This window comes from Neltuma alba, unplaced genomic scaffold (genome assembly GCF_004799145.2).
Source record: "Neltuma alba isolate B1F8T4 unplaced genomic scaffold, ASM479914v2 tig00002863_pilon, whole genome shotgun sequence".
In the NCBI taxonomy this organism is placed as follows: domain Eukaryota; kingdom Viridiplantae; phylum Streptophyta; class Magnoliopsida; order Fabales; family Fabaceae; genus Neltuma; species Neltuma alba.
This window is the reverse complement of record NW_021633048.1, coordinates 160679-187957: the sequence shown is the minus strand read 5'-3', so window position 1 is coordinate 187957 and position 27279 is coordinate 160679. Positions and strand designations below refer to the sequence as shown.

At 32.4% G+C, this 27279-nt stretch overlaps 3 protein-coding genes across 3 annotated transcripts; all 3 read left to right on the top strand.

The window, feature by feature from the left end:
- Positions 1–251: 251 nt before the first annotated feature.
- On the top strand, positions 252–2995 carry LOC114739642 (laccase-7-like). The gene is made up of 6 exons (XM_028927725.1): positions 252–388; positions 535–686; positions 1116–1360; positions 1513–1641; positions 1735–2694; positions 2812–2995. The coding sequence occupies exons 1-6, from the start codon at positions 302–304 to the stop codon at positions 2940–2942; spliced, it is 1704 nt and encodes a 567-aa protein (XP_028783558.1). The 5' UTR covers positions 252–301; the 3' UTR covers positions 2943–2995.
- A 5628-nt stretch (positions 2996–8623) lies between these two features.
- Positions 8624–12019, top strand: LOC114739667 (laccase-7-like). The gene is made up of 6 exons (XM_028927749.1): positions 8624–8707; positions 8819–8970; positions 9855–10099; positions 10221–10349; positions 10465–11427; positions 11889–12019. Exons 1-6 carry the CDS (start codon positions 8624–8626, stop codon positions 12017–12019), a joined length of 1704 nt encoding a protein of 567 aa, XP_028783582.1.
- A 6788-nt stretch (positions 12020–18807) lies between these two features.
- On the top strand, positions 18808–22219 carry LOC114739657 (laccase-7-like). Its single transcript, XM_028927740.1, has 6 exons — positions 18808–18894; positions 19004–19155; positions 19579–19823; positions 19950–20078; positions 20170–21132; positions 21846–22219. The coding sequence occupies exons 1-6, from the start codon at positions 18808–18810 to the stop codon at positions 21974–21976; spliced, it is 1707 nt and encodes a 568-aa protein (XP_028783573.1). The 3' UTR covers positions 21977–22219.
- The last annotated feature ends 5060 nt before the right edge of the window (positions 22220–27279 follow it).

Here is a 27279-nt window from a genome sequence, read left to right as displayed (position 1 = left end):
CAGCAGAGATAAAACCTTCACCCTTCTTAATCCTTCATGAAAGTCCACTGGATCATTATTTTAATACACACCCTACGTAAACACGCAATCCTGCAGGAAGACACAGTCTCTCTGACTATCTATATCTCCCCCTCTCGTCACTATATATATCTGCATGGATCAATCCATAAACTTGCGACCTTGCCTGGAGAGAACACAGAAACAGGCTCACGTATTTGATCTTTCAAATATATTCTTTGTATTCCTTTCTTTCTCATAACGCAAGGTTTTTCCTTGTCTTTAATCTCTTCTCCTTCCCAAAATGAAGGCTTTTCTTGTGTTTTCATCACTCTTTGCCCTCCTAGCTTCCTCCTTCGCATCTGCAGCTATAGTGGAACACTCATTTACTGTAAGTAATATTGTTTCCTCCGTCTTTATATAAGCTGCTTCTGATATCTAAAGATCGAGGATACATAAGCACGGTGCATGCAAGGTGGGGTACTGAAATTTTGAATCTTTTTAGGGAATTAATACGTTTTATGGGATTAATTGCAGGTGAAGAACTTCAATGTGACTCGTTTATGCAACACACAAACTATAACTGCAGTTAATGGCAGGGTTCCTGGACCCAGAATTGACGTACGAGAGAACGACACTTTGGTCGTTCATGTGTTCAATGGTTCTCCCCATAACGTTACTATTCATTGGTAATTAAGCTTTTCAACCACACACCTACATGCCGATTTCAGCAGAAGAAGATGTTGTCACTTTATAGTATGATTTGATTGATTTCAAAAGTTTAAGACTCGCTGCAAAATAGTTTACTAATTTCCATATAACGAAAACCCACCTCATCACCAAACAACTACATATCATAGAGTTGGTTCACCTGCAAGGGACATATATATGCGGCTACGCAGACTTTAGATTGGTTGAACAATTATTATACTTTTTGGTAAGATTTGAAAGCAAACGAGATCTTGAGATTGAAATAATTAGCAACTACAGATTTTTGGCAAACTATTTCTATTTGTGTCAATTACATGTCATTAATTGAATAAAGATTTATATACTTGTACTATATATGATATACGTAAGCAGTAATTGTTTACTGATAAGGTATAATTGAAATGCAGGCACGGGATATTTCAAATAAGGAGCCAATGGGCAGATGGTCCAGAATATGTAACTCAGTGTCCTATTCGACCAGGTCAAAAGTATACCTACAGATTCACAATCACAGGACAAGAAGGAACTCTTTGGTGGCATGCCCACTCTTCTTTTCTTCGTACTTATGTCTATGGTGCTCTCATCATTCGCCCCCGACATGGTTGCCCTTATCCTTTTCCTAAGCCTCACAAGGAAGTCCCCATTCTCCTAGGTATCTCTCTCTCTCTATATATATGTATATATATTAATATATATCAGCACTGTTCTTGATTTCCTTTTTATTTCAAAAAGTAATTAAAGATCAGGCTTTTTTCTTGGGTCCGAAAAGTTGTCATTCTAAATTACCATTGATAATCGCGTCAGGTGAGTGGTGGAAGTCTGATATTAACCAAATATTCAACCGAATTCAAGTCACCGGCGACCTAGTTCCTCCGTCTGATGCTTTCACAATCAACGGCTTTCCCGGCGATCTGTATAATTGCTCTCGAGATCGTACGTCATTCTCCTTATATTTTCATCCATTATTAGTTTCAGATCCTAAACATCCGTGCTCATGGTTCGTCATTGTTTTCAAAATAAATGCAGATGCTTTCAAGTTCAAGGTGAAGCAGGGGAGAATATACTTGTTACGCATAGTCAACGCCAATCTCATCTCACAGATGTTCTTCAAGGTGGCCAATCACAAGTTCACAGTCGTCGCCGTCGATGCTGGATACACAACTCCCTACGTCACCGATGTGGTGGTCATCGCCCCCGGCCAGACCACCGACGTTCTCCTGAAAGCCGACCAGCCAGTGGGATCTTACTACATGGCCGCTTCCGCATACGTGACCACGCAAAACATAGGATTTGACAATACGACAACGAGAGGTATTGTCGTTTACAAGGGAGCTTCCAAGGCAACTCCTCCTTCGATGCCGACGCTCCCCGCGTTCAACGATACCCGGACGGCCCACAAATTTTACACGAATCTCACTGGGCTTGTTGGTGGGCCTCACTGGACTGACTGTCCCCAGGAAGTGGACGAACAAATGTTCATCACTGTTGGGCTGAATTTGGACTTCTGTGGAAGGAATCGCACGTGTCTGGGCCCATCAGGGTTTCGATTCTCTGCGAGCATGAACAATGAGTCGTTTGTGATCCCGAGTGACAAAGGGTCGTCGATGTTGGAAGCATTCTTCAACAACAAGGAAGGTGTGTACACTAGAGATTTCCCAAACAATCCTCCAGTATTCTTGGACTTCACGAACCCAAACATAAGCTTCGACTTGTCCAAGGTATTCGCGCCGAAATCGACAAAGGTGAAGACTCTGAAGTTCAATTCGACGGTGGAGATTGTGTTTCAGAACACAGCTTTTGTAGGCAGAGAGAACCACCCAATGCACATTCATGGGCTGAATTTCTATGTATTGGCTCAAGGGTTTGGAATGTTCGATCCGAGCAGAGATAGGAGAAAGTTGAATATGGTGAATCCTCAAATGCGTAATACTGTTGCAGTGCCCACAGGTGGATGGGCCGTCATCAGATTCAAAGCCAAAAATCCAGGTATTAGATTTATAACTAATTTAACTAATTTTTTTAAAATTTTTTTTTAATAAATTATAAAAAGTATTTTGTATTTTACATTGATTGAGATTAAATTGAAGTTTATTCTGTTGACAGGTGTATGGTTTGTGCATTGCCATATAGATGCACACTTGCCATGGGGGTTAGATATGGCGTTTGAGATAGAGAACGGACCCACTCCTGAAACCACACTGCCTCCACCACCTCCTGATCTCCCCATCTGCTAGTTTTTCATTTTCAATTATTATTATAATTTTTTTTTATATTATATCTCCAAACTTATTTATAAGAGACAATTTTAATTATAAGTTATTTCTTGCAAATAGATCTGGAGGTGGTATTTGTTTTCCACTTTATTCTTGTTTGATATTAGGAGATTTTTCTCATTTACTTAATTACTTGTAGTCTATGATTTAAATTAATTTAAGCGGGGGATTGTTCATCCCATGTGTAATAACTCCGGCCCATCTCTGGATGGCACGTGATTGCAATTATTTTTCACTATGGAATAAATTTTATATATATCCATATGTATTATGTTAGCATCAAATTTCTTTCTATTTTGCTTCTTCAATTTTCTGTGCAATAAATACCTTGCCCTCTTTAATTTCATTTCCATTTTTTGTAATACATCTTGCATTTTAAATAAATAAAGTAGAGAGATAGAGATTTTTTTTTCATTTTCGAGCCAAAAGGTTGTGCCATATATTCTAATTTATATATATATTTTTATAAAACGTCCGTCGTGAGTTTAAATACATATTTTTATGCAAAAAGTATTTAAAAAATCAAAATAGAATGCACTCATGATAGATTAATAAAAATCTACATACAGAATATGGCGCATCCGGCACCGAATGTTTTCATAGAACATGCATGGCATAGAGAATATTTCTGTTTAATATTAATATCCCCTCTGCGTTAAAAATATATTTAAGAATAATATTTTTTGGGGCCTTCCCTTTTATAGGAACAAACCTTTTGTTCTTCACATTCAACACTATAGCGTGCGTACAAAACACATCATGACAAAAGTTACACGCAACTTATGAAATGGAAGAGGGGAAAAAAAAAACGAAATAAGTTTCACATACTTACTTCATATTTTGTTAATTATACTACCTCCGATCCTAATTATAAGAGCTAGTTGACTAATTTAAGGAGATTAAGGAAGTAAGTTGAGTTAGTTATTTGTCCTAAATAACTGTTGTTTTTCCTAAAATATCCTTACTAATTGAGTGTATTGACTAAAACTATTATTGTTAGAAGGGCTACTTTGGAAAAAAATGTATAAATATGAGAGACAAAGTAGATTGGGGTCTTATATTTAGGACCAAAATAAAAGTCAAATATGGTCTTATATGAAGGATAGGAGGTAGTAATTAAAAAGCTGCTTTGAAAGATTCTATCACCGTTCCAAACCAGGATATAAAATAACCTATGATAATCCTCATCAATTTGCTTCGTTGATCTTTCAAAACAAGCGAATCACTATAATATGATGAGCACGTATCATCTGCGAGAGCTGGCTTCTAGACAAAAACTTTTGTCGGCAACGTATATCTGGGGAATGTTCATGTGAGACAGCATGGCATCCCATAGTATATTCGACCATTTCTCCTCCGCTGTCGTTTAAGAGATCAGTCCCAAAAGATTAATTAATAATTAATAAATTATAGAATAAATACGACCGACCATCTCAGGCTAGCCTGTCGTAGTATGAAGTTGCCACTTGAGTAAGGTTAAGTTTGGTCTCTTTTTCAGGAAATGATAACTGAAATTAAATGAGCTTTCTGTGGTGTCGAATTGCATGTTTGGTATGGATTAAAGAAATAAAATATTTGAACATAAAATTTTGTAGAATAAGAAGGTAAAAGATCCAAATATCCTTTATAATAAAATAATAATAATTATAAGTGGTTGGAATAGCTTTTCAAAAGTAATTTTACGGAGTTTGAGGTAAATATGTGAAAAAAATTTTATTATATGTTTGGTATGGATTAAAGAAATAAAATATTTGAACATAAAATTTTGTACAATAAGAAAGTAAAAGATCCGAATATCCTTTATAATAAATAATAATAATTATAGGTGGTTGGAATAGCTTTTCAAAAATAATTTTACAGAGTTCGAGGTAAATATGTTAAAATAATTTTATTTCAGTTTGCATGAAATACTTTTTTAAAGTGATTATGAGGGTTCCCAAATGCCCTCTTAAATTAACAAAACCAGTTGAGCTTAGTGAAAATTGACTTTTGTTTTCAGTACCTAAGGAAGGTTAATCTTTGCCTCCAAAAAAATGATATCAGTCTAACAAAAATAAATCTTTTGGTAAAAAGAAATCTAATAAAAATAAATCAAATTATAAAAAGGATATGCGAGGCATATAAATAATCAGCCTAATAACATAGTTTAATTAATTTATTTTATTAATATCAGAGGGTTGTATTATGTGCTGTGCCTTCAGAGGGTAATCCAAATGTTGCGTCTAGAAGAGTAGATCATTCTTTCATGAATATCACTGGCAAGTACCAACAAGAGAAACAACCAGCAATTTCAATGGAAAATAAAAATCACCTTAATTTTCAATGAGAGAAGAAGCCGTCCCAAGTATGAATTAGTAAGACCTAGACCAAAACAAACCTTGTACTCCGAGCTTAAATTTGAGTCTCTAGCATAAGCATATGTTAAATCATCTAATTACAGTTCAAATTTAATATTCATTTGTCTTTGACTACACAAATTTATCATTTAACTAATGATTAATCCCCATGAAAATAATCAAAACTAGGCACCAGTTGGCGTTAAAAGGTGATGCAAGGTGATTTAGAATGAAAAGCTTTGAATTTGTCAAAAGGTTATATAGTAAAAGACTGGCATTTGATTTAAATTTTATGGAGGAGCTGACTTCCCTATGATGTGTGACTTTGGATAGTCAATAGATGGAATAGAAGAAAGCTATTGCCACTTGTGCTTAATATAAAAAGTAGTTAAAAAGTTAGATTTAGTCGTAACTATAAAATCTCAATCTTTTTGGCCTTCCAACTTTGTAATTTTTTTTTTGAAATATTCTTATTGATTGTAAAGGTTCCCATTGAAGGATAGTTTCAAAGCATGTAATTAAATAGGATAGTTTAAGAGAAGCAAATACACACGTCTTATAAATAATTGTAAACTAATTTCTTTGATATCTTTAAATACCAGAGGATAGTTTTCTTGTTGACAATAAATGTTTGGCATGGATTTATCTAATTAAAAGTCAAATATATATAATTTCTCCTAAAAATTAAAATAGTCAATTACTATTAATGACAATACAACTAAACCTCAAACCCAAAATGCTACTCCCTCCGTTCCTTATTATAAGAGACATTTGATGCTTATGGCATGTTCCTATATATAAGAGACACTTACAAGTTGTCTCTACTTTTTTATGTTGATTTACTATTTTACCCATATTTATTATTTCCAACTCATACTCTCTCTCCCTCCCACTTCTCTTTCTTTTAATAATTTAATTGTTCTCTCTCATGTTCTCTCTCCTTATTAATGAGGGCATTTTTGGAAAAAAATTATACTTTTTACACATTAATTGTTCTTAACTAATTTTAACTGTTTTTTTGATCAACGTACTTCGGTTATTTGTCTCTTATAATAAGGAACGGAGGGAGTATTAATTAAGAAGGAAGTTTCACCAAATGGCATAACCAATCTGAACATACTAAGGAGATACCGACATAGAACCAGAAGATCCATTTTTCGATTAATAGTTATGGATTTTGTTTGTTGTGATGACGTAAATTAGACGTGGATATCATCTCACATTTTATATATATATATATATATATATATATATATATATTCATCAAAGTCTCATGTGGACGAATTCCCAAAGCAATGACCTTCTGCCTTTGTAGCAAAGGCAAGTCATGACCTTGCTGTATCATTGATGAAACATTCAAAGAGAATTCGGATAAACTTAAAAAAAATCATGTCAACGGCTATAAAAATTATCAGGATGACCCAAACAAATCGTGACACAACATATTTGATTGAAATATAAAATGGGGAAAAATTAACAAAAGATTCAATACCTTCTAAATTTTGATTTATTTAAGCCTTGAAGATAAAAAAATCACAATATAAAATTTACCCATTATTTGAGACCCAAGGATGCTCAAACTTAAATTAGTCAATATATCCTTGCATGGTTGTCATAATAAATAAATAAATAAATGCTTTAAAAGGAGTAAGTATTTTCGTGCCCATGTATGATATATAATATAATTAAATACATTATCTGTACTGTTCATAAATATTAATAAATCAAACACGCTTTAGGATTTTGGTATTTAATATTTGTTTTCATTTCTTGACGTGATTAATTTCGGTGAGAATTTGCTGGCTCAGATCATATTAAGCTGAGTGATTTTTCTGACAAAGATGTGCACGTTACACTAAAACATTATGCCCTGTTATATTATTTTTTTACACAAAAATAATATTTAAATTTTGCTTCGCCTTCACACTTGAGTTTTCTTCCAAATTAAACACCACCAACAACCAATTTACTACATCCACTTAATTATGAATTTGTCTGTAGTATATAATTATACTAAAGAGTCTGAAGGATTTATTTTATGGAGTATATTTTTATATAAAAGTACGCAAATGTTTTGTTCAAACATTGGCGCCTTTTCGGATTTCTATATCACCTGGTTATGTTATTTTATTTTTTCTTGAAAGCATTTTAATTTTAACTGTAACATTTAAATGTACTACAGAATGTGTTCTTCCTTAAGGATTCCTAACCTCTTTAGCACATGCATGAAGTGACATAAAATCAAATAATAAAAACATTTATGCCGTGTTAAATAATTTTTTATATTAAAAAACTCTCCTACCATTTTCCAAGGTAAAATTTGACATAGGATTAATAAAGTACTACCTCCGGTTCTTAAATTAAGATCTATTTTTTAACTTGTCCATGGTACCTTTGCAAGTATTGTGTGTTAAAGGGTGGGAATTATTTATCCAACTCTGATCTTCACATCTCATGAAATATATAGCTAGCCTTATAAAGCTTATAATAAGACCAAGAATATGTTTCTAAATAGATTCAGCACTTAATTATGAGAGGTCATTAATTAAGAGTTAATATAATTTTTGGTCCCTCAAGTTTGTCCTTATTTTAGTTTTGGTTTTTTTAAATTTCAAGCAATAGGTTTTAATCCCCAAAAGGCAAAATAGTTCAGATTTTTATTGGATTATAGGCCCAATATTTTAATTGAAAATAAACTTGAAAGATTGAAACCTATAATTTGAAATTTGAGGGACCAAAATCAAAATGAAAGCAAATCTTAAGAACCAGAAATTGTATTAACCCTTAATTAATCAACAACTAATACATAAACTATGTGCTGAACTAGTCTTGAAGGGGAAAGCATCAGAAAATTGAGAGTTTGAAAGCGATACTATAGGCCAAACATATAAGTATTTATAACTAATCCCAAATGGGCTCAAGCACTATCGTTTTCGATTAAAATAATATTTTCTTGACTCGTTGTAATTTTTTCTGCATATGAACAAACCCTTCAGCTTTCAGAATGCTTCTCGAGAACCCATTGCATCAAATCTTTATTAAACTATTTATATTAATAACAATATTCTAAATACACACGCAATCCTGGAAATTACAGCTACCAAACTCGCTGACTATCTCCTTCTCTGATGAGTATATATACTTGTATATATGTATCCATCCTTAAATCATGCGACCTTGCCTGGAGAGAACACAGTCATATACAGATTCAGATATTGGTTCTTCCAAATACCTTCTTAGCTATCCTTCTCATATATTTATAATCTCATCAGAGACTCACGCAAAGGTTTTTCTATGGAAGTGAAGATGAAAGCTTGTCTGGTGTTTTCACTTTTGGCTTTGCTAGCTTTCTCCTTCGCATCTGCTGCTGTAGTGGAGCATTCGTTCATTGTAAGTTATACTGTTAATCGATATCTGAGAAGCATTGTGCGCATATATATATATTTTTATGGGAGTGAAATTTTGAATATCTGATTAGTTTTACTCGATTAATATTTGCAGGTGAAGGATTTCAATGTGAGTCGTCTGTGCAATACACAAACTATAACTGCAGTTAACGGAATGGTTCCTGGTCCCACAATTGACGTGCGAGAGAATGACAGTTTGGTCATTCACGTCTTCAACGGTTCTCCTCACAATATTACTCTTCATTGGTAACATTTTTCAGCCATAACTGTATATGTATATTAGGATTTGAGGTGTCAGCTGCCTTTTAGTTTTTTTTTTCTACTTTCCAAACATTTTTTTGTTTTTTTATCATTAAATTTTATATGAAAATGAGAGACATTTTTTATATCTTTTGAGCAAAAAATAGTGCAATTTTAAAAAATTTTATGTTTTTTTTATAGAAAAAATACTCTAAAAATGGGTTTTTTAAAAAAAAAATTAGATACATTTTAAAAAAAAATCATAAAAGAAATTCAAAACTACATCATTCTTTATTCTCAAGATACAAAAATGTCACTTATTTTATGTAAAATCAAATGATAGAAAAAAGTAGGAAAAAATTATTTAGGAGGTGGGAAAAATTGAGAAGCAATAGAGGGATAGCTCACATCCCAAATTCAATTGATGCAAATGTCACTTGTCAAACCATTTCATTCCCATACTTTAAATTATTTAGTTTAACAATATACAATACCCAAGAGCAATTTAATTATCTACACCTAACAAAAACCGACACAATCATTGAGATCGTCGAATAATTATATAATCATAAACAGTTGGTCGTTCGCCACGCCCATCCATGCATGCATGTTCCCTTTGTGTCGCTAGGAGACTAATAATGAGTTGTTGAGCAATTTTAAAACTTCTTGGCCATATCTGAAAGCAAAAAAGAGACCTTGTGTTTACATTGTCAATAACATTTCCATCAATTCTCTTACAGATCCGTGAATCCTCCAAGCTGAAATTATATTTAAAATAAAGAATAATTAAATGGATCGATCATATGACACATACATGACAACCACCACCTTCTGGATTTGAATGGTCAATAATGGTTTACTAATTACTAATTACCATATGTAAAATGCAGGCATGGAGTGTTTCAAATACGGAGTCAATGGGCGGATGGTCCTGAATATATAACACAGTGTCCTATCCGACCAGGTCACAAGTATACGTACAGGTTCACAGTCACAGGACAAGAAGGCACTCTTTGGTGGCATGCCCACTCTGCTTTTCTTCGTACCTATGTTCATGGTGCACTTATCATTCGACCTCGAACTGGTTGCCGTTATCCTTTTCCTAAACCTCACAAGGAAGTCCCCATTATATTAGGTATGCTTTTATTGCTCTATCTACTCTATCATTTCAATGTTTCCCTTTTTCAAACAAGTATTCAACCTACTCATTGATTTCTACCCAAAAAAAAAAAAAAAACTACCATTGGTAATTGCAGGTGAGTGGTGGACATCTGATATCAACCAAATTTTCGACCAAATTCAAGTTACCGGTGGTGTTCTTCCTATATCTGATGCTTTCACGATCAACGGCATGCCTGGTGATCTCTATAATTGTCCTCAAGATCGTACGTCATCTTCCTTACCAACATATATGTCTTTTCATCTTCTCATTCATTAATTTCCGAGTTTCAAACCTTTTGCTTCACCTTACAGTTTCTTACATGCATGTTCATGATACAGCTATGTTCAAGTTCAAGGTGAAGCAAGGGAAGACATACTTCTTACGCATAATCAACACGAATCTCGTCAATCAGATGTTCTTCAGGGTGGCCTATCACACGTTCACAGTTGTCGCGGTTGATGCCGGATACACGACTCCTTATGTTACCGACGTCGTTGTCATCGCCCCCGGCCAAACCACCGACGTCCTTCTAAAAGCCGACCAGCCGGTGGGTTCTTACTACATGGCTTCTTCCGCGTACGTGAGCACAGTAGGCGTAGCTTTCGACAATACGACAACAAGAGGGATCGTCGTTTACAAGAGGGCCCTACGTGCCACCCCACCTGTAATGCCTGTCTTGCCCGCCTTCAACGACACCCCAACGGCCCACAGGTTCTACACAAATCTGACTGGACTTGTTGGTGGGCCCCACTGGATCGATTGTCCTCTCCACGTGGACGAACACATGTTCATAACCATTGGGCTGAATCTAGACTTCTGCGCAAACAACGCAACGTGTTTGGGCCCACTGGGGTTTAGATTCTCTTCAAGCATGAATAACGAATCGTTTGTGACTCCGAGCGACAGAGGAATGTCTATGTTGGAAGCATTCTTCAGAAACAAGGCAGAAGGAGTGTACACAAGAGATTTCCCAGACTTTCCTCCTCAATTTTTTGACTTTGTGAGCCCAAACATAAGCCTCGACTTATCGAGGATATTCACACCAAAATCAACGAAGGTGAAGAGGGTGAGGTTCGATTCGACGGTGGAGATTGTGTTTCAGAACACAGCATTTCTGGGGATAGAGAACCACCCAATGCACATCCATGGGTTCGATTTCTATGTATTAGGACAAGGGTTTGGGGTATTCAATGCAACGAGGGATCACAGAAACTTCAATTTGGTGAATCCTCAGAGGCGTAACACCATCGCAGTGCCGACGGGAGGCTGGGCTGTGATCAGATTCAAAGCCAACAATCCAGGTAATGTTCATTTGTTTAGAAAAAGAAGGGTACTTAGTTAAATTAGTTAATAAAACAACCTAAACATATTTTTTAATTCCCTCCCTCTATCTTATGTTTGATTATTGTTAGATCCTGCTTTAAGGATCGAAGTTGTTGTTAAATATTACCTCTTATCTTTAATATAAAAGCTAGTTTAACTTTCAATTTAGTTATAAATATAAGATCCAAATCTATTTTATCTCTCATATTTATTTATTTTTTTAAAGATAGTTTTTATAGTAGTTGTACGTATTAAATATTTCATTAAATAACAGTTGATTAGTAAGAGTATTTTAGAAAAGACAATACTTATTTATTACAAATAACTAATTTAATTAATTTTTTTAATATATTCAAATTAATTAATTAATTCTTATATTAACGACTATAAGTAATATATTATGAATGATTATTGATATATATAGTGATGGAAATCGCAGGCATATGGTTTGTGCATTGCCATATAGACGCACACTTGCCGTCGGGGCTAGCCATGGCCTTTGAGGTAGAGAATGGACCCACTCCTGAAACGTCAGTGCCTCCTCCTCCTGCTGATCTCCCCAGGTGCTAGTTCTATTAACTCATCATCCATCTTGTGCTTCCCAAAATAACCAAAAATATGTTCATAACAGTGATCGATCGAGGAGACAAGATCTGGATCAATGGATTCATTTATTTCTACTTTGTTTTTAGTTCTTTTGTTTCAATGGATTCATCCTCCCAAGTGTAATAATAACCGTACCCCAGCTTGTCTCTGGATGCTACTATACATATACGTCCTTAATTGCAATTATTTCCCGTTATACTAAATTTTATAAATGCAATGGTGTATATCCTTGAGTTATACTTTTCATATGTTGGTCATTGAGAGAATTTTCTCTTCTTCTTTTTTCCCCTCTGTATTTTCTCCTTAATATCTTTTATATATTCTAGTTACGATTGAATGCAGTCTATCTCGTGATTAGATTAAATGAACGGGTATGCTGGTTCCTCTAATAACTTTGTTGGTTAGTGTGATGAGTATAAGTTTAAAGAGAGAATTTAGTTCTAAAAGACTAGCCTATTAGAAAGGAAAGTCTCTTGAATTTACAAATCCCGTAGTACCTATGAGATTTCCTAATATATGACTCATAACAGTTAGCTTATACTTGGTGCGCATTCAGCATATAATGCATTTTTAGTTATATTTTTCTTTTTTTAAAAAAGAAATTGATAGAGGTTCTTTACTTCTTTCCAAACGTGAGAAAATATTTTAAGTTGTGTTTCGCGTTCCTTACACTTTAAAATAAAAAACTGAAAAAAAATTCAGGTAACCTAAATCAAAGTTCGAAATCTTAATTTAAACTAAAAAACAATATTATTTAGGTGCGATGTAATTTTTCTCTGGGCCGGCGCGTGGCTTGTTATATGCCGACATGGTGAAACGTGTACAGTCTATAAGGTTAGCAAGCATATACGCGTGGATTTTTTTTAATAAATTAATAATAATAATAATAATGCTCATATTCTGGCCCTTGAAAGATGACCATGTTCCTAGCTCACTGGATCTGGCACAAGATTGAGTTATGCTCATGGCGCACGCATAGCATAGAGAATAGTCTTGTTTAACATCAATGTCTCCTCTACATGTTTAAAATAACGATAACCCATCATCCCTAGGTTCAGGAGTAGGAATTATACCCTCACATCAAAAAAAGAGGGGGCTCGATTCCTTGTCATGACGTTTGGAGAGGCATCCTAGAACAGGGGTGCCTAGGTTAATGTCTAAGGATATAATGTAAGTTCGCTTTGCTCAACATTGATATCATCTAAAACGAACCATTCAAGTGTCTTACGCTTAGCTTGGGTTGAGCCGGAAACCCTGCATAACTTTTGTTCTTCACATTCGACACCATACAAGCGTACGTACAAAACACACAGACAAAAGTTACACGCAACTTATGAAATGAAAGGGGGAAAAACGAAGTAAGTTTGGATGTGTGTCTGTGTGTGGGGCAAACATTTTTCACCTTTTAGCTGAGGACTGAAGTATTCATGCTTAATTTAGAAGGTCCAAAGTTTATAATTATACTTATATTTTCAAGGCAAAATATTGTTTTTAAAAGTTAATCATTAAAATTAGTTTTTTTAATATTTATTTATGTTAATAAAAGTATTGAAATCAGAATTATAAATTATAAATGTAATTTTAAAAAAATTTGAATTGTTTAATTTTGATCTTGACAAGTGCGCTTATCCTAAGATTAGGTCTAATTTAAAACATGTCAACCACAAATAAACCCTAGCAAGAATCTATAACAAATTATATATTACTTATGAGTCTGAATATAACTCATTTCTCAAATACATAGAAAAATGTGCCTGGTTTGATATAAAATAATCTATGATAACCTCATCAGTTTGCTTCTACCACCGCCCATCCTAATTATAAAATTTTATTTATAGATAATAAATAAGATCTTATAATTAAAATTGGAGGTATCACGTAACAAGCTAATCACCATATTATGATGAGCATATATCATATGGGAGTTGGGTTCTATTCCCAAGACAAAAGCTTTTGTTGGCAACATATCGGCGTCACAAAAAAAAAAAAAGATATATTCGCCCATTTTCTCTTCCACGGTCGTTTTAAGTGATAAGTCCAAAAGATTGATTAATTATTAATGAGTTATAAAATAAATACGACCAAATCAGGCTTTATGCGTTACCACTTAATTAATGCCAAGTTTGGTACAATGGTAATGTTTATTAGGAAAGGATAATTATATTGAAATGAAAAAGGGATGAGATGAGCTTTCTCCAGAATCAAATAGCATATGTTCGGTATTGATAAAAAAGAAAAAGAAAATACTTGAACATAAAATTTTAACATTTATAATAAAAAGATAATTATTAGTCTAAGAGGAGTGTTTGGATTGGTTTTTTAAAAATTATTTTACAGAGTTTGAGGCAAATATGTGAGGAAAATTTTATGTCAACTTATGTAAAATCAGTTTTTTAGTTACTTTTGAGGGGTTTCCAAAACATCCCATTAAACTATATATACATGAGGGAGGGTTATTTTCACACCTAATATCATGGTTTTTAAAAGAAGTGTAAGTTACCAAAGTTATACACACACACACACACATCCATACATATATAGCTAGATGAAAAAAATCCTGTTCTCAACGGTACCTAAGAAAAGTTAGTGCTTGCCTTTAACATATGATATTGGTGATATACTCCTTTAGTGTTGATAGTTATTTTTTTAAAAAAGATGTATATATTAAATAGGGACAAAGTAAAAAAGTTATTACATTTTAATGGAGGGTTAATATAATTTAAATTTTTTTAGTTTGTATTAAACATGTTAGGAGTGCTTATAAATAGAATTAGAAGAGTATGTCTTACCAAAGTAAATCAAATTATAAAAAGGATATGCCAAGCATATAAATAGTAATTAGCCTATAACCTATTACTTGGGATTCAAAATATAAATATCAAATAACTAAATTACGCAAGTCAAAACATGAAAAAAAAAATGTAACTTATTTTTTTTTAAATACCCTTATTTATACAGAGCGTGAATGGGAGAGATAATAAGTGGCAAAAGAGATAGAGAGAATAAATGAAAAAGGACATGAGAGAGACATATAATTAATTAGGGGTAAAAATAAAAAAAGCATTGAATAATACAAATCCCAATTGATTCTTATATAAAAAAAAAAACCAAGCTCCTTCAAAGATTTTATATTTATATTTTGAATCGGATTGAGAGAGTACATAGTTTATTTATTTTAGGATTAATACTATTATTTTTAATTCTTGAATTCGACCTCATTTTGATTTCGATTCTTAAAATTTAAAATAAGTGATTTTGGTACCAAAAACACTATTTAGGGACAAAACATCTTTAGGTAGATTAAAATTATGTCAAATTTCATAGATCAAAATTACTGGCTCAAGAATCAAAACCAAAATAGGGTCACACTTCAAGGATTAGAGATAATATCATAATAATGTAGGTAGATCAAAATAATGTCATAGGATTTTATTAGATATGTTGATGTGCCTTCAGAGCTTAATCCATTTGTTACGTCTAGAAGAGTAGATCATTCCTTCATCATTAGCACTTTGCAACGGAAACAACCAGCAATTCAAATGGCAAAATCATTTTTAATTAATTTTCAATGAGAGAATTGAAGAACCCGTCCAAAGTATGAATTAGTAAGACTTAGACTAAAACAACCTTGGACTCGAGCTTAATTTTCATTGCCTAGCGTAAGCATGTTAAATCATCTAATTAAAGCTCAATATTTTATTCGTCTTTGGTCGCACAAACTTATCATTTAACTAATGATTAATCCAAACCACTTACTAATTGGCGTTAAAAGGTATGACGAAGTGTGATTTAGAATGAAAGCTTTGAAACATTCAAAAGCGAATTCGGATAAACTAAAAAATATTGTCAACGGCTACGTAACGATTATAAGGATGACCCAAGCAAATCTTGAAACAACATACTGTACCTGTTTGAAATATAATGGAAAAAAATCATCAAAATATTCAATATCTTTTAAATTTTGACTATAAACCTTGAAGAAAAAAAAAATCACAATATAAAATTTACACATTATTTCGGACCCAAGGATGCTCAAACTTGAAGTAATCAATAATGCTTGCGTGGTTGTTAATTATAAACTTATAATAAATAAATGCTTTAAAAGGAATATGCAGTTTCATGTTTATGATACTACCATCGATCTTTAATATAAAAGTTAGTTTGATATTCAATTTAATCTAAAATATAAGATTCCAAATTTCTAATATATTTTGTCTGTCATATTTATCTATTTTTTTCTTAAGTTAATTCTTATAGTAGTTGTACGTGTTAAACGTTTCATCAAATGATAAGTCTAGCTAGTACATGTGATTAACAAGGTTATTTTAGAAAAGACAACACTGGTAGGTATTTTAGAAAAGACAATACCAGTTTATTACAAATAACTAACTTAACTAATTTTTTTTAATATACTCAAATTAGTCAACTAATTTTTATATTAAGGATCGGAGGTAATATATACACACATATTTGTTAATTGCTCATTTGGTGGGGAGCGATTCCCGCGATGCTAAGAGCTGAATATAAATCATGGTTAACGTGAATTAGCTGAACTGTTTATAAATATTAACTAACACGCTTTTGGATTTGTTTTGTTTCAGATTTGTTTTCATTTGTTGAAGCAATTTCGGCGAATTTTCTAGCTCAAGTCAGATTAAGCTGAATAATTATTTTGACAAAGTTGTGCACGTTACGCTAATAAAACATTATTATGCCACGTTATATTATTTTTATAAACATAAAAAATCATATTTAAATTTTGCTTCTCCTTCACCCGAGTTTCCTTCAAAATTAGAGATTTGCATTACAAACAACCAATTTAGAAAACTAGAGATTTGATTATGAATTTGTCTGTAGTATATAATAATGCTAAAGAGTTTAAAGGATTTACTGTATATGTGGATTATATTTTTATATAGACGTAACTAAATATTTTGTCCAAATTGCCTTTTCATATTTCTATATCACCTGGTTATTTTTTTCTTGAAAGCATTTTAATTTTAACTGTAAAGTGTACTGCCTAGAGATGTGTTCCTAGGTGAGGATCTATGACTTCTTCTTGTTTTTTCCCCCCTACACATTGATATCTTTCTTTTAACAGCAACCTTATTTTAGATACTATCAAATACTAAATGTTAATACTTCTTCTAACAGAAATTAAAAACCTTGGTTTATTACATTGTGAGGATTAACCCCTTCTGCTATACTTTTTATGACTTCTTTAGCACATGCATAAAATGACATCAAATCAAATAAATAATAACAATACTACATTCGATCCTTAATATAAGAGTTAGTTGACTAATTTGAGTAGATATTAAAAAAGTTGTTAAGTTGGTTATTTGTTATAAATAGATGTTATTTCCCCTAAGATACCATTGCTGATTGTATATATTAGTTAAAACTATCATTTGATGGAACATTCAACATAAGCAACTACTATAAGAAGGACTTGGAAAAAATAAATATGAGAGATAAAGTGGATTAGGGTATCATATTTAGGAAAAAATTAAATATTAAACCAGCTCTTATATTAAGAAACAGAGGTAATATTATCTTTAATATAATAGTTAACTAATTTTACGTGGTTTCCTTAAATTAGCCCTACATAACATTATATCATACTCCTCTGGTCCTATCTATAATTATAAGGTACTTTTAGTATGTTTTACATCTATTAAAGTAACCTTAAACTTCATTAATTCTCATTTAAAATTTAATAACTTTCCAACTTGATTCCTATTTAATATGTATTATACCTCATGTAAACAAAGTCAACACAATAATAAATGAAAGGTAAAACTATACATCCATACAAAAAATTTCTCTCAGTACCCTATAAATAAGACAAAAAAATATCTTCTCTCTCTATTTTATAAATAGGACTAAAGGAGTATATCTATTAATAAGTTAGGTAAATTAGTCTAGAAAAAAATGATAAATATGTTGGATAAAGTAGATTATGTTATTATATTTAGAATCAAATTTAACCCTTACTAGTTTATATATATTTTTTATATTCAAACTCTCCTAACATTTGCGAAGGTAATAGTTAACATAGGATTAGCCATAATAAAGTAGTAAATTAACATCTCTACCTTTTTTGAGTGCTGCATGTTAAAGGGCATATGAGCTGATATCCAATTCTGATCTTCATAGCTCATGAAATAAATAGATTCAGCACTTAATTATGAGAGGTCGTCATTTATCAACAATCGTCGTTCATCAACAACAAAAACTAAGTGCTGACCTATTCTTGGAGGGGGAAGCAGCACAGAAAATTCAGAGTTTGAAAGCGATACTAGCTAGGACAGACATATTGAGTGATTAACTAATCCCAAAATGGGTTCAAGTACACTATCATTTCTACTAAAATAACATTTTTCTGACTCGTTCCAGCTTGTTCTGCAGATAAACAAACCTTCAGCTTTCAGAAATGCTTCTCGAGAACCCATTGGATCAAATCTTTATTCAACTAATAACAATATATTCAAAATGCACACGCAATCATGGAAATTACAGGTACTATACGCGCTGACTATCTCCTTATATCTCTGAGACTCTGACTATATATACCTCTTATGTATCAATCCATGCATCATGCGACCTTGCCTGAAGAGAACACAAACACAGATTCGGATATTATTTGTTCTTTCAATTACCTTCTTAGCTTTCCTTCTCATATATATTGATAGTCTCAGACTGACGCAAGGTTTTTCTTGGCTTTAATATCTTCTCGATCGCCCTCAAAGATGAAAGCTTTTCTGGTGTTTTCATTTTTTGCCTTGCTAGCTTCCTCCTTTTTCGCATCTGCTGCTGTAGTGGAACATTCATTCATTGTAAGCTATACTGTTAAGGTTCTTTTGAGCATTGTGCAAATGGGAGAGATAAATTTTTTAATCTTATTAGCGAAATAATTATTAATACTTAGGTTTCATACGATTTCAGGTCAAGGATTTCAATGTGAGTCGTCTGTGCAATACACAAACTATAACTGCAGTTAACGGAAGGGTTCCTGGTCCCACAATTGACGTACGAGAGGATGACACTTTGGTCATTCACGTCTTCAACGGTTCTCCTCACAATATTACTATTCATTGGTAACATTTTTCAGCCATCCATACCTATATATGTTGATGCAAATGTCACTTGGAAAAACCTAAGAAAATTTAATTATATATATAACGAAAACCAACATAATAATTTAGCTCACCCAATACTCATAATCATATATAATTGGTCGTATGTTCGCCAAATGTCCATTTGTGTCGCTAGGAGACTAACAAAGAAAATTGTTGAACAATTTACAGTACTTTTGGTCAGATTTGATCGCAAACAAGAACTTAGTTTTAAATTGACAATAGCATTTCCATCAGTTCTCTTCTTGATCCGTGAATCTCCTTCAAGCTGGAATATATAGGGTGAAGAATAATCAAATTGATTGAACATCCAAGTGACAGCCACTGCCTTCTAGATATAAATGATTTACTACTAATTAATTAATCCATTCATAAAATATGCAGGCATGGGATTTTTCAAATGAGGAGCCAATGGGCGGATGGTCCTGAATATGTAACACAGTGTCCTATCCGACCAGGTCATAAGTATACGTACAGGTTCACAATCACAGGACAAGAAGGCACTCTTTGGTGGCATGCCCACACTGCTTTTCTTCGTACCTATGTTCATGGTGCAATTATCATTCGACCTCGAACTGGTCGCCGTTATCCTTTTCCTAAACCTCACAAGGAAGTCCCCATCATATTAGGTATGCTTTTATTACCATATCTACTGTATCATTTACTCGTTTTCCTTTTTCGTACAAGTATTCAACCTATATATTTTCATTGATTCTCAAAAACATTTATTAAAAAAAAAACATGGGTAACCGCAGGTGAGTGGTGGAAATCTGATATCAACCAAATTTTCGATCAAATTCAAGTTACCGGTGCCGTTCCTCCTATATCCGATGCATTCACAATCAACGGCATGCCTGGTGATCTCTACAATTGCCCGCAAGATCGTACGTCATCTACCTTGCCCCACACACACATATCTTTTCAAATCTTTTGCTTCACTATTAGTTTCTTATTACGTGCATGTTCATAATACAGCTATTTTCAAGTTCAAGGTGAAGAAAGGGAAGACATACTTGTTACGCATAATCAACACGAATCTCATCAGTCAGATGTTCTTAAAGGTGGCCAATCACAAGTTCACAGTTGTCGCTGTCGATGCCGGATACACGACTCCCTATGAAACCGACGTGGTCGTCATCGCCCCTGGCCAAACCACTGACGTCCTCCTAAAAGCCGACCAGCCGGTGGGTTCTTACTACATGGCTTCTTCCGCATATGTGACCACAATAGGTGCAGAGTTCGACAATACGACAACAAGAGGGATTGTCGTTTACAAGAGGGCCTCCGGCGCAACCTCACCTCTGATGCCTGTAATGCCCGGTTTCCACGACACCCCTACGGCCCACAGGTTCTATACGGAGCTAACTGGGCTTGTCCGTGGGCCTCACTGGACCGATTGCCCGCTCCACGTGGACGAACATATGTTCATAACTATTGGGCTGAACCTAGACTTCTGCGCAAACAACGCCACGTGTTTGGGCCCACAAGGGTTAAGATTCTCGTCAAGCATGAACAACGAGTCGTTTGTGATTCCAAGCGATGGAGGAATGTCTATGTTGGAAGCATTCTTCAGAAACAAGCCAGAAGGAGTGTACACAAGAGATTTCCCTGACTTTCCTCCTCAATTCTTTGACTTTGTAAGCCCAGACACAAGATTTGACTCGTCAAGGATATTCGCACCGAAATCAACGAAGGTAAAGAGGTTGAAGTTCGGTTCGACGGTGGAGATTGTGTTTCAGAACACAGCATTTGTGGGGGTAGAGAACCACCCAATGCACATCCATGGGTTCGACTTCTACGTGTTGGCGCAAGGGTTTGGGGTATACAATTGGACGAGGGACAGCAGAAAGTTGAATATGGTGAATCCTCAAAGGCGTAACACCGTGGCTGTGCCCACGGGAGGATGGGCTGTGATCAGATTCAAAGCCAACAATCCCGGTAATGTTCATCTGTTTAGAAAAGAAGGCTAGTTTATTATATTATGAATAATTGATATGATTTTTTAATCCTATAGACTTCTAATTAAACAGGAATCTTCTCTCTCTCTGTTATACTATATCCAGTCCTAAATATATGAGCCAGTTAATTAATTTGAAAAAATTAAGGAAACAAGTTAAGTTGGTTATTTGTTACATATAAGTGTTATATTTCCTAAAATATTCTTGCTAATCAAGTATATTGGTTAGAACTACCATTATTAGAGAGACCATCTTAGGAAAAATTGTATAAATATGAGAAATAAAGTGGATTGAGGTCTTATATTTAATATCAAAATAAAAATCAAATAAGGTCTTATATTAAAGACTGGAAGTAGTATTATACTACTTCTGTTTCTTATTACAAGAGCTTATTTGACTTTTAATTTGGTATTAAATATAAAATCTCATTCCATTTTGTTTTTTATGTTTATTCATATTTTTTAAAGTAATCTTTATAGTAGTTGTATATATTAAAAGTTTTATCAAATGGTAGTTGTAACTAATATACATAATTAGTAAAAGTATTCTAAAAAAATAACATCTATTTATAACAAATAACTAACATAACTAATTTTTTTAATTTCTTTAAATTAGTAAACTAGGAGTCAGTAAATTAAATAAGACGAAGAGCACTAGTGATGGAAATTAATGGTGGTGTACGTTGACTTACAGGTATATGGTTCGTGCATTGCCATGTGGACGTGCACGTGCCGTGGGGGCTAGCCATGGCCTTTGAGGTAGAGAATGGGCCCACTCCTGAAACCTCAGTGCCTCCTCCTCCTGCTGATCTCCCTCTGTGCTAGTTCTTGCCTCTCTTCATCCTCTGCTTGTCTCAAAATACCTACAAACATGTCAAGTTTATTTCTTCTTATTCTTCTTCTTCAAATTTGTTCATAACAGTGAGGAGACAATTAAGATCTCAGTGGAATCATTTTCTACTTTTTTTCGTAGTTCACTGTCAATTTAATTTCTCTGATTCGCTTGTGTATAACTGGCAGGGGGCTCATATTCTTCCCAAGTGTATGTAATGATGTCTCTTCATGCTACAATATATCCACGTCTTTTCAACTATTTGTCATTGTAAAAAATATTATATACAGTGTTAGTATGTCAGTAGCAAATTGGTTCTCCGTTTTATTCCACGCGCAATATATATAAAATAATTATGGGAAAAAAACTTAGATTAAGTTTTTTTTATTCATTATGTCAAGTTCTTCAATCATATATGGATATTTGTTTTTTTATGTGGATTTATAATTAAATACTATTGAATGTTAATACTTTAAAAATCGGATATATGATCATGTGTGATTGGAGATTTGATGAACAATTAACATAATGAATATAAAGAAATTAATTAATGTAAGTATTGTTATGGGAACTTCTTGTGCTGTGCTTTCCTCTTATCTTCTCTGCGGCTTTTAGTGTTGAATTTCGACTTTGGCGTTTGCTTCAAAGGTTTTGTGCCTTATAAGCTATAATATAAAGCTTTTATAAATTAGGCTGCTTTTGCTCTTAATTAGGAGTGTTTAATTGTGTCTCATCCCAACATCCTGTTTCGGTGCTACTCATTTTGGGACGGGATAGACCAAAAGAGGAATGGGACAATGCATGGGACAAGAGTATCCTATTTCAGTCCTATATATCCCGATATATTATCCCTTTATTTTATTAAAAGTTTATAAATTTCCCTTACTTATCGTTATAATAATATTATAATTTTTATGGTTATGATGGGTTTTTTCCGTATAGATTATATAATGTTTTTCAGTGGATATTTTGAATATATTATTTGGCTTATGATTTGAATTACTGCAATTGCAAATTTAATGCCCGCCTTATGATTTGAATTTTTTTTTTCCTTTTTTGTATCCAGAATGAGAAACTAATCTATATAGAAAGAAGAATATCTCCACTAACTTTTCTTTCTTTTTCCTCTCCACTTAGTCTCTCTATCATTAGATTAACTTTCAATGATTGAGATTTAAACTGAGTTAAAATATTATTATAATATTAAATATAATAAAATTTACCACTTTAAACTTCTTATATCAAATTTTAACAGGATAAATATATTTATCTACTTTTTAATATTTTAATAATATTCTTATAAGATAAATCTCAGCCATTGAAATTTGATCAGATGATGGAAACATAGTGAGAGGAAGTGGAGAGAGAGGTTAGCAGAAACATTCCTCTTCTAGTCTATATAAACAATGATGAATATAATTATGAGTAAGAAATATTGTCAGGATGGATTGAATAACCATCAATACTGTTATAATTTTATTAGTTGACATGATCAGACAAATTTCACCATAATTAGTGGCAATCATTATGGAGTCTGTTAAGCCACATTATTGAATCTTCCCTTGAAGTTTTAATGGTTTAATTTAGAGTATTTAAATTTAATCTTCACTATATCGTGTTCTAAATGGTACTCCCTCCGTTCCTTATTATAAGAGACGAATAACCGAATTACGTTGATAAAAAAATCAGTTAAAATTAGTTAAGAACAATCAATATAATTTTTTTTCCAAAAATGCCCTCATTAATAAGGAGAGAGAGCATGAGAGGGAATAATTAAATTATTGAAAGAAAGAGAAGTGAGAGGGAGAGAGAGTGTGAGTTGGAGACAATAAATATGGGTAAAATAGGAAATCAACACAAAAAAGTAGAGACAACTTTTAAGTGTCTCTTATATATAGGAACATGGTATAAGCATCAAATGTCTCTTATAATAAGGAACGGAGGGAGTATTATTTATGAATTACGTCCCAAAAAAGTAACGAAATTTAATTTATAACTTTAAAGTTTCACATAACTTATGAATAACCACCTTCATTACTTTTAACTACCATTTTAATTATTTAATCTACGTAATTTGATTAGCTGTTACTCATATATAAAATAGGAGGGAACAATAGATTAAGAAACTGGTCATGCTTGGCCTTAGCCCTTACGTATATGTGTGTCTGTTATGCATTTAAGAGGAAAACACAACTTTTTTTTTTCTTTTTTGCCAACGGGATGCACAAAATTCAATTGAAAGCCAAATACGTAATTGGTTATCTGTTAATCAGATACTCCTCCGGTTCTTAATATAAAACCTATTTAACTAATTTGATTAGATTAAGAAAATTAGGTAAGTTAGTTAATCATAAGAAATATGACACATTTTTCCTAAAATACCATAATCATCTTTCTTAATAACCCCTCTTCTTCTTCTACTTGATTATGGTTGAGGGAGTATCCATAAGGGTAATTTAGAGAAAATTGATAAATATGACAAATGGATCTTATATTTAAGACCAAAATTAACTCAACAACTAGGTCTTATATTAAAGATCGGAGGAGTAATTTTGATTCGCTAGTCAAAAAGGTTATCTGAAATTTCTTTATACATATACGCGTCAACCCTACTTAATTATGACAGCCTCCATAGGATATTAGCTAGCATGATAAGAACGTGTTGAACTTGAAAACAACAAAGTTAATTAAAAAGTTTAATTTGAATATATGAACTTCCCATACAAAATGGATAATTACAACTAATCTAAGATTAATTGCATATACATATATATAAATAAATCGCCCTATCAGTTTCTTTCGTACTAGTACAATATTTGGACTTAGACTTAAGTGCACCGCTGATATACTGGTCCTCTACAGACTTGCTTCTCTGGTCCTATTTTATTTTATAGGACATTGTTTCGTATAAATAAATAAAAATTTATTCTGCATTAAGCATAAGATATTAGAATCATAGTTAAATCTGGGTATTCATATTTAATTTAAATCATTCAGAAGTCGGAAAATGATGAGAATGAAAAAATAAATAACTAATCTGACTTAGAAATTAAAAAGATTGATTGCATATTAGTTAACGAGAATTTTATATTTCCAAAAGTCATCAGATTCATCAATTTTTCTTTTTGATTTTTAAGAAATATATTCATTTCGATGATTAATTTTTTTCTTCCAACCAATGATTAATTAAGGTATTACTACAAACCCGGCAATATGGAGCAAAAAAGAATTCAAGGACAAGTTTCTTGTTTTCCTCACTCTGTGGTAATTATGTTCGGTCTAATTAATCCATTGACCAAGACTAATTAAGCCTCTTTTGAGCAAAAGTCGGTGCACTTTATATGTAGCTATCATAATGTTACATCCGATGTAGTCGCTAGTTCATTAGATCAAATGGACTCCAACTTCTTAGACTTTTGCTTGATTGAGAAAAATGATCAATTTTGAATTTTAAAATTAAAAAAGGTGATTATTCAATTGAACGAATTAGCTTTCTTGATCATCTAAAAGCGTGCTTTATATATTTTACTTGCTGTTACGAATAGCAGTAATTGTGTCTAAATGATAAAATTAAATTAATATTAAGGATTTCGTCCAAAAAAAAATTAATATTAAGGATGTCTTATCGCAAGAATTATTATGAAGAACTGTTGAGGGAAAAAAATAATGTTAAGAATTTGAAAGAAGCTTAAAACTATTATTTATTCACTGCCTTGTTCGAAGAAGCAAATTAATCTAGCAAAAAAAACAAAAGAAAAGAAAAAAAAGGAAGAAGCAAATTAATAAAATTCAAAGCTATTGTTAACACGCACACGGATCCACAACCAGCGTCCACAATCCACATCACCGCCTTTATATTAATTTGAATATAGTCATTTTCCCTTTTTATAAAACAATAATATAATTAATTAATGTTGTTCTTTTTTCCCTATGAAAATATTAACAGATCTCAAAATTATTTCATTACATCTAATTATGATCAAATAATACACAGAATAAAATTTCTTGAAAAAGATTATTTCAATCAGGTAGAACTTCACGATGTATTTATTGCTTGGCACACCGACAAGGCCATAGCTTTAACAAAAGTCCAAGACCCATGCGATTTCTTCGGTTTCTAGATGCCAATTTTAATTTGCAAACGAGATAGTATATGGTTGTTATTTTAAGAAACCCATCTATCCTTTTCAGCTTATGTGGATTGAAAAAATTCAGTTGTGGTTAAATCATATTCATATTACTCATTTTAGACAAAAATTAACGAATTCATATCATTTTTAGTTTTCAAAATTTGAACTCATTTTAATTTTGATTTATGAAATTTGAAATCAATATTTGGTCCTTAAAACCTTGGTTCAGAGACTAAAATACCGTTATAGGGATAAAATTTTTAGACAAATGACAGACTAAAATAAAGTCAAATTTCAAACATCCAAATTACTAATTTAAAATTTTAGAACAAAATCAAAAAAGATTTAAATTTCATGAACTGAAAATGGTATTAACGTAGGCTCAATAAAAGTTTTGGTTTGATCAATTTAAGTAGTACTGAATATCATTATCATATGAGCTGAATCATGCTCATATTCTTTGCTAAAAAAATCATAGTTATATTCATCTTAATTAAACTAATCCCTACAACAATTATAAATAATCATTAGCACTATATTGACTTAAACATAATCATTATGAATAATCATAGTTTTTTTTGGTCACACTAAATTTTTTGAAGTTTTAAACCGAATTATATATAGACACTACCTCCGGTACTTAATATATATAAAAACTGGTTGATTAATTTAAATAGATTAAAAAAATTAGTTAAGTTAGTTATTTGTAATAAATATGTGTTATCTTTCCTAAAATATCTTTGCTAATTAAGTACATTAGATAGAACTACTATTACAAGAAGAATTACCGTGGAAAAAAAGACAGATAAATATGAGAGATAAAGTGGATTGCAATCTTATATTTAAACCAAAATAAAAGTTAAATTAGCTCTTATATTAAGGAGCAAAGATAGTAATAAGAAAGTTGATAACCACAGATCAATCGAATCCAATTTCATGTTTATATCAATTTAAATGAAATAACTGAAATGAGCTGGCATTCGTCAAAAAAAAAGAGGCATGTATTGTTTGATGCTATACATATATACATATGCATGCACATATATATATATATATTTATATATATAGCTAACTAATTATTCATCATTATAGTGAAGTAGCACATCAAGATATAGTTGGTGGATAAACATAATTATAGGGTCATCATGAATTAACGAAGCCCTGAG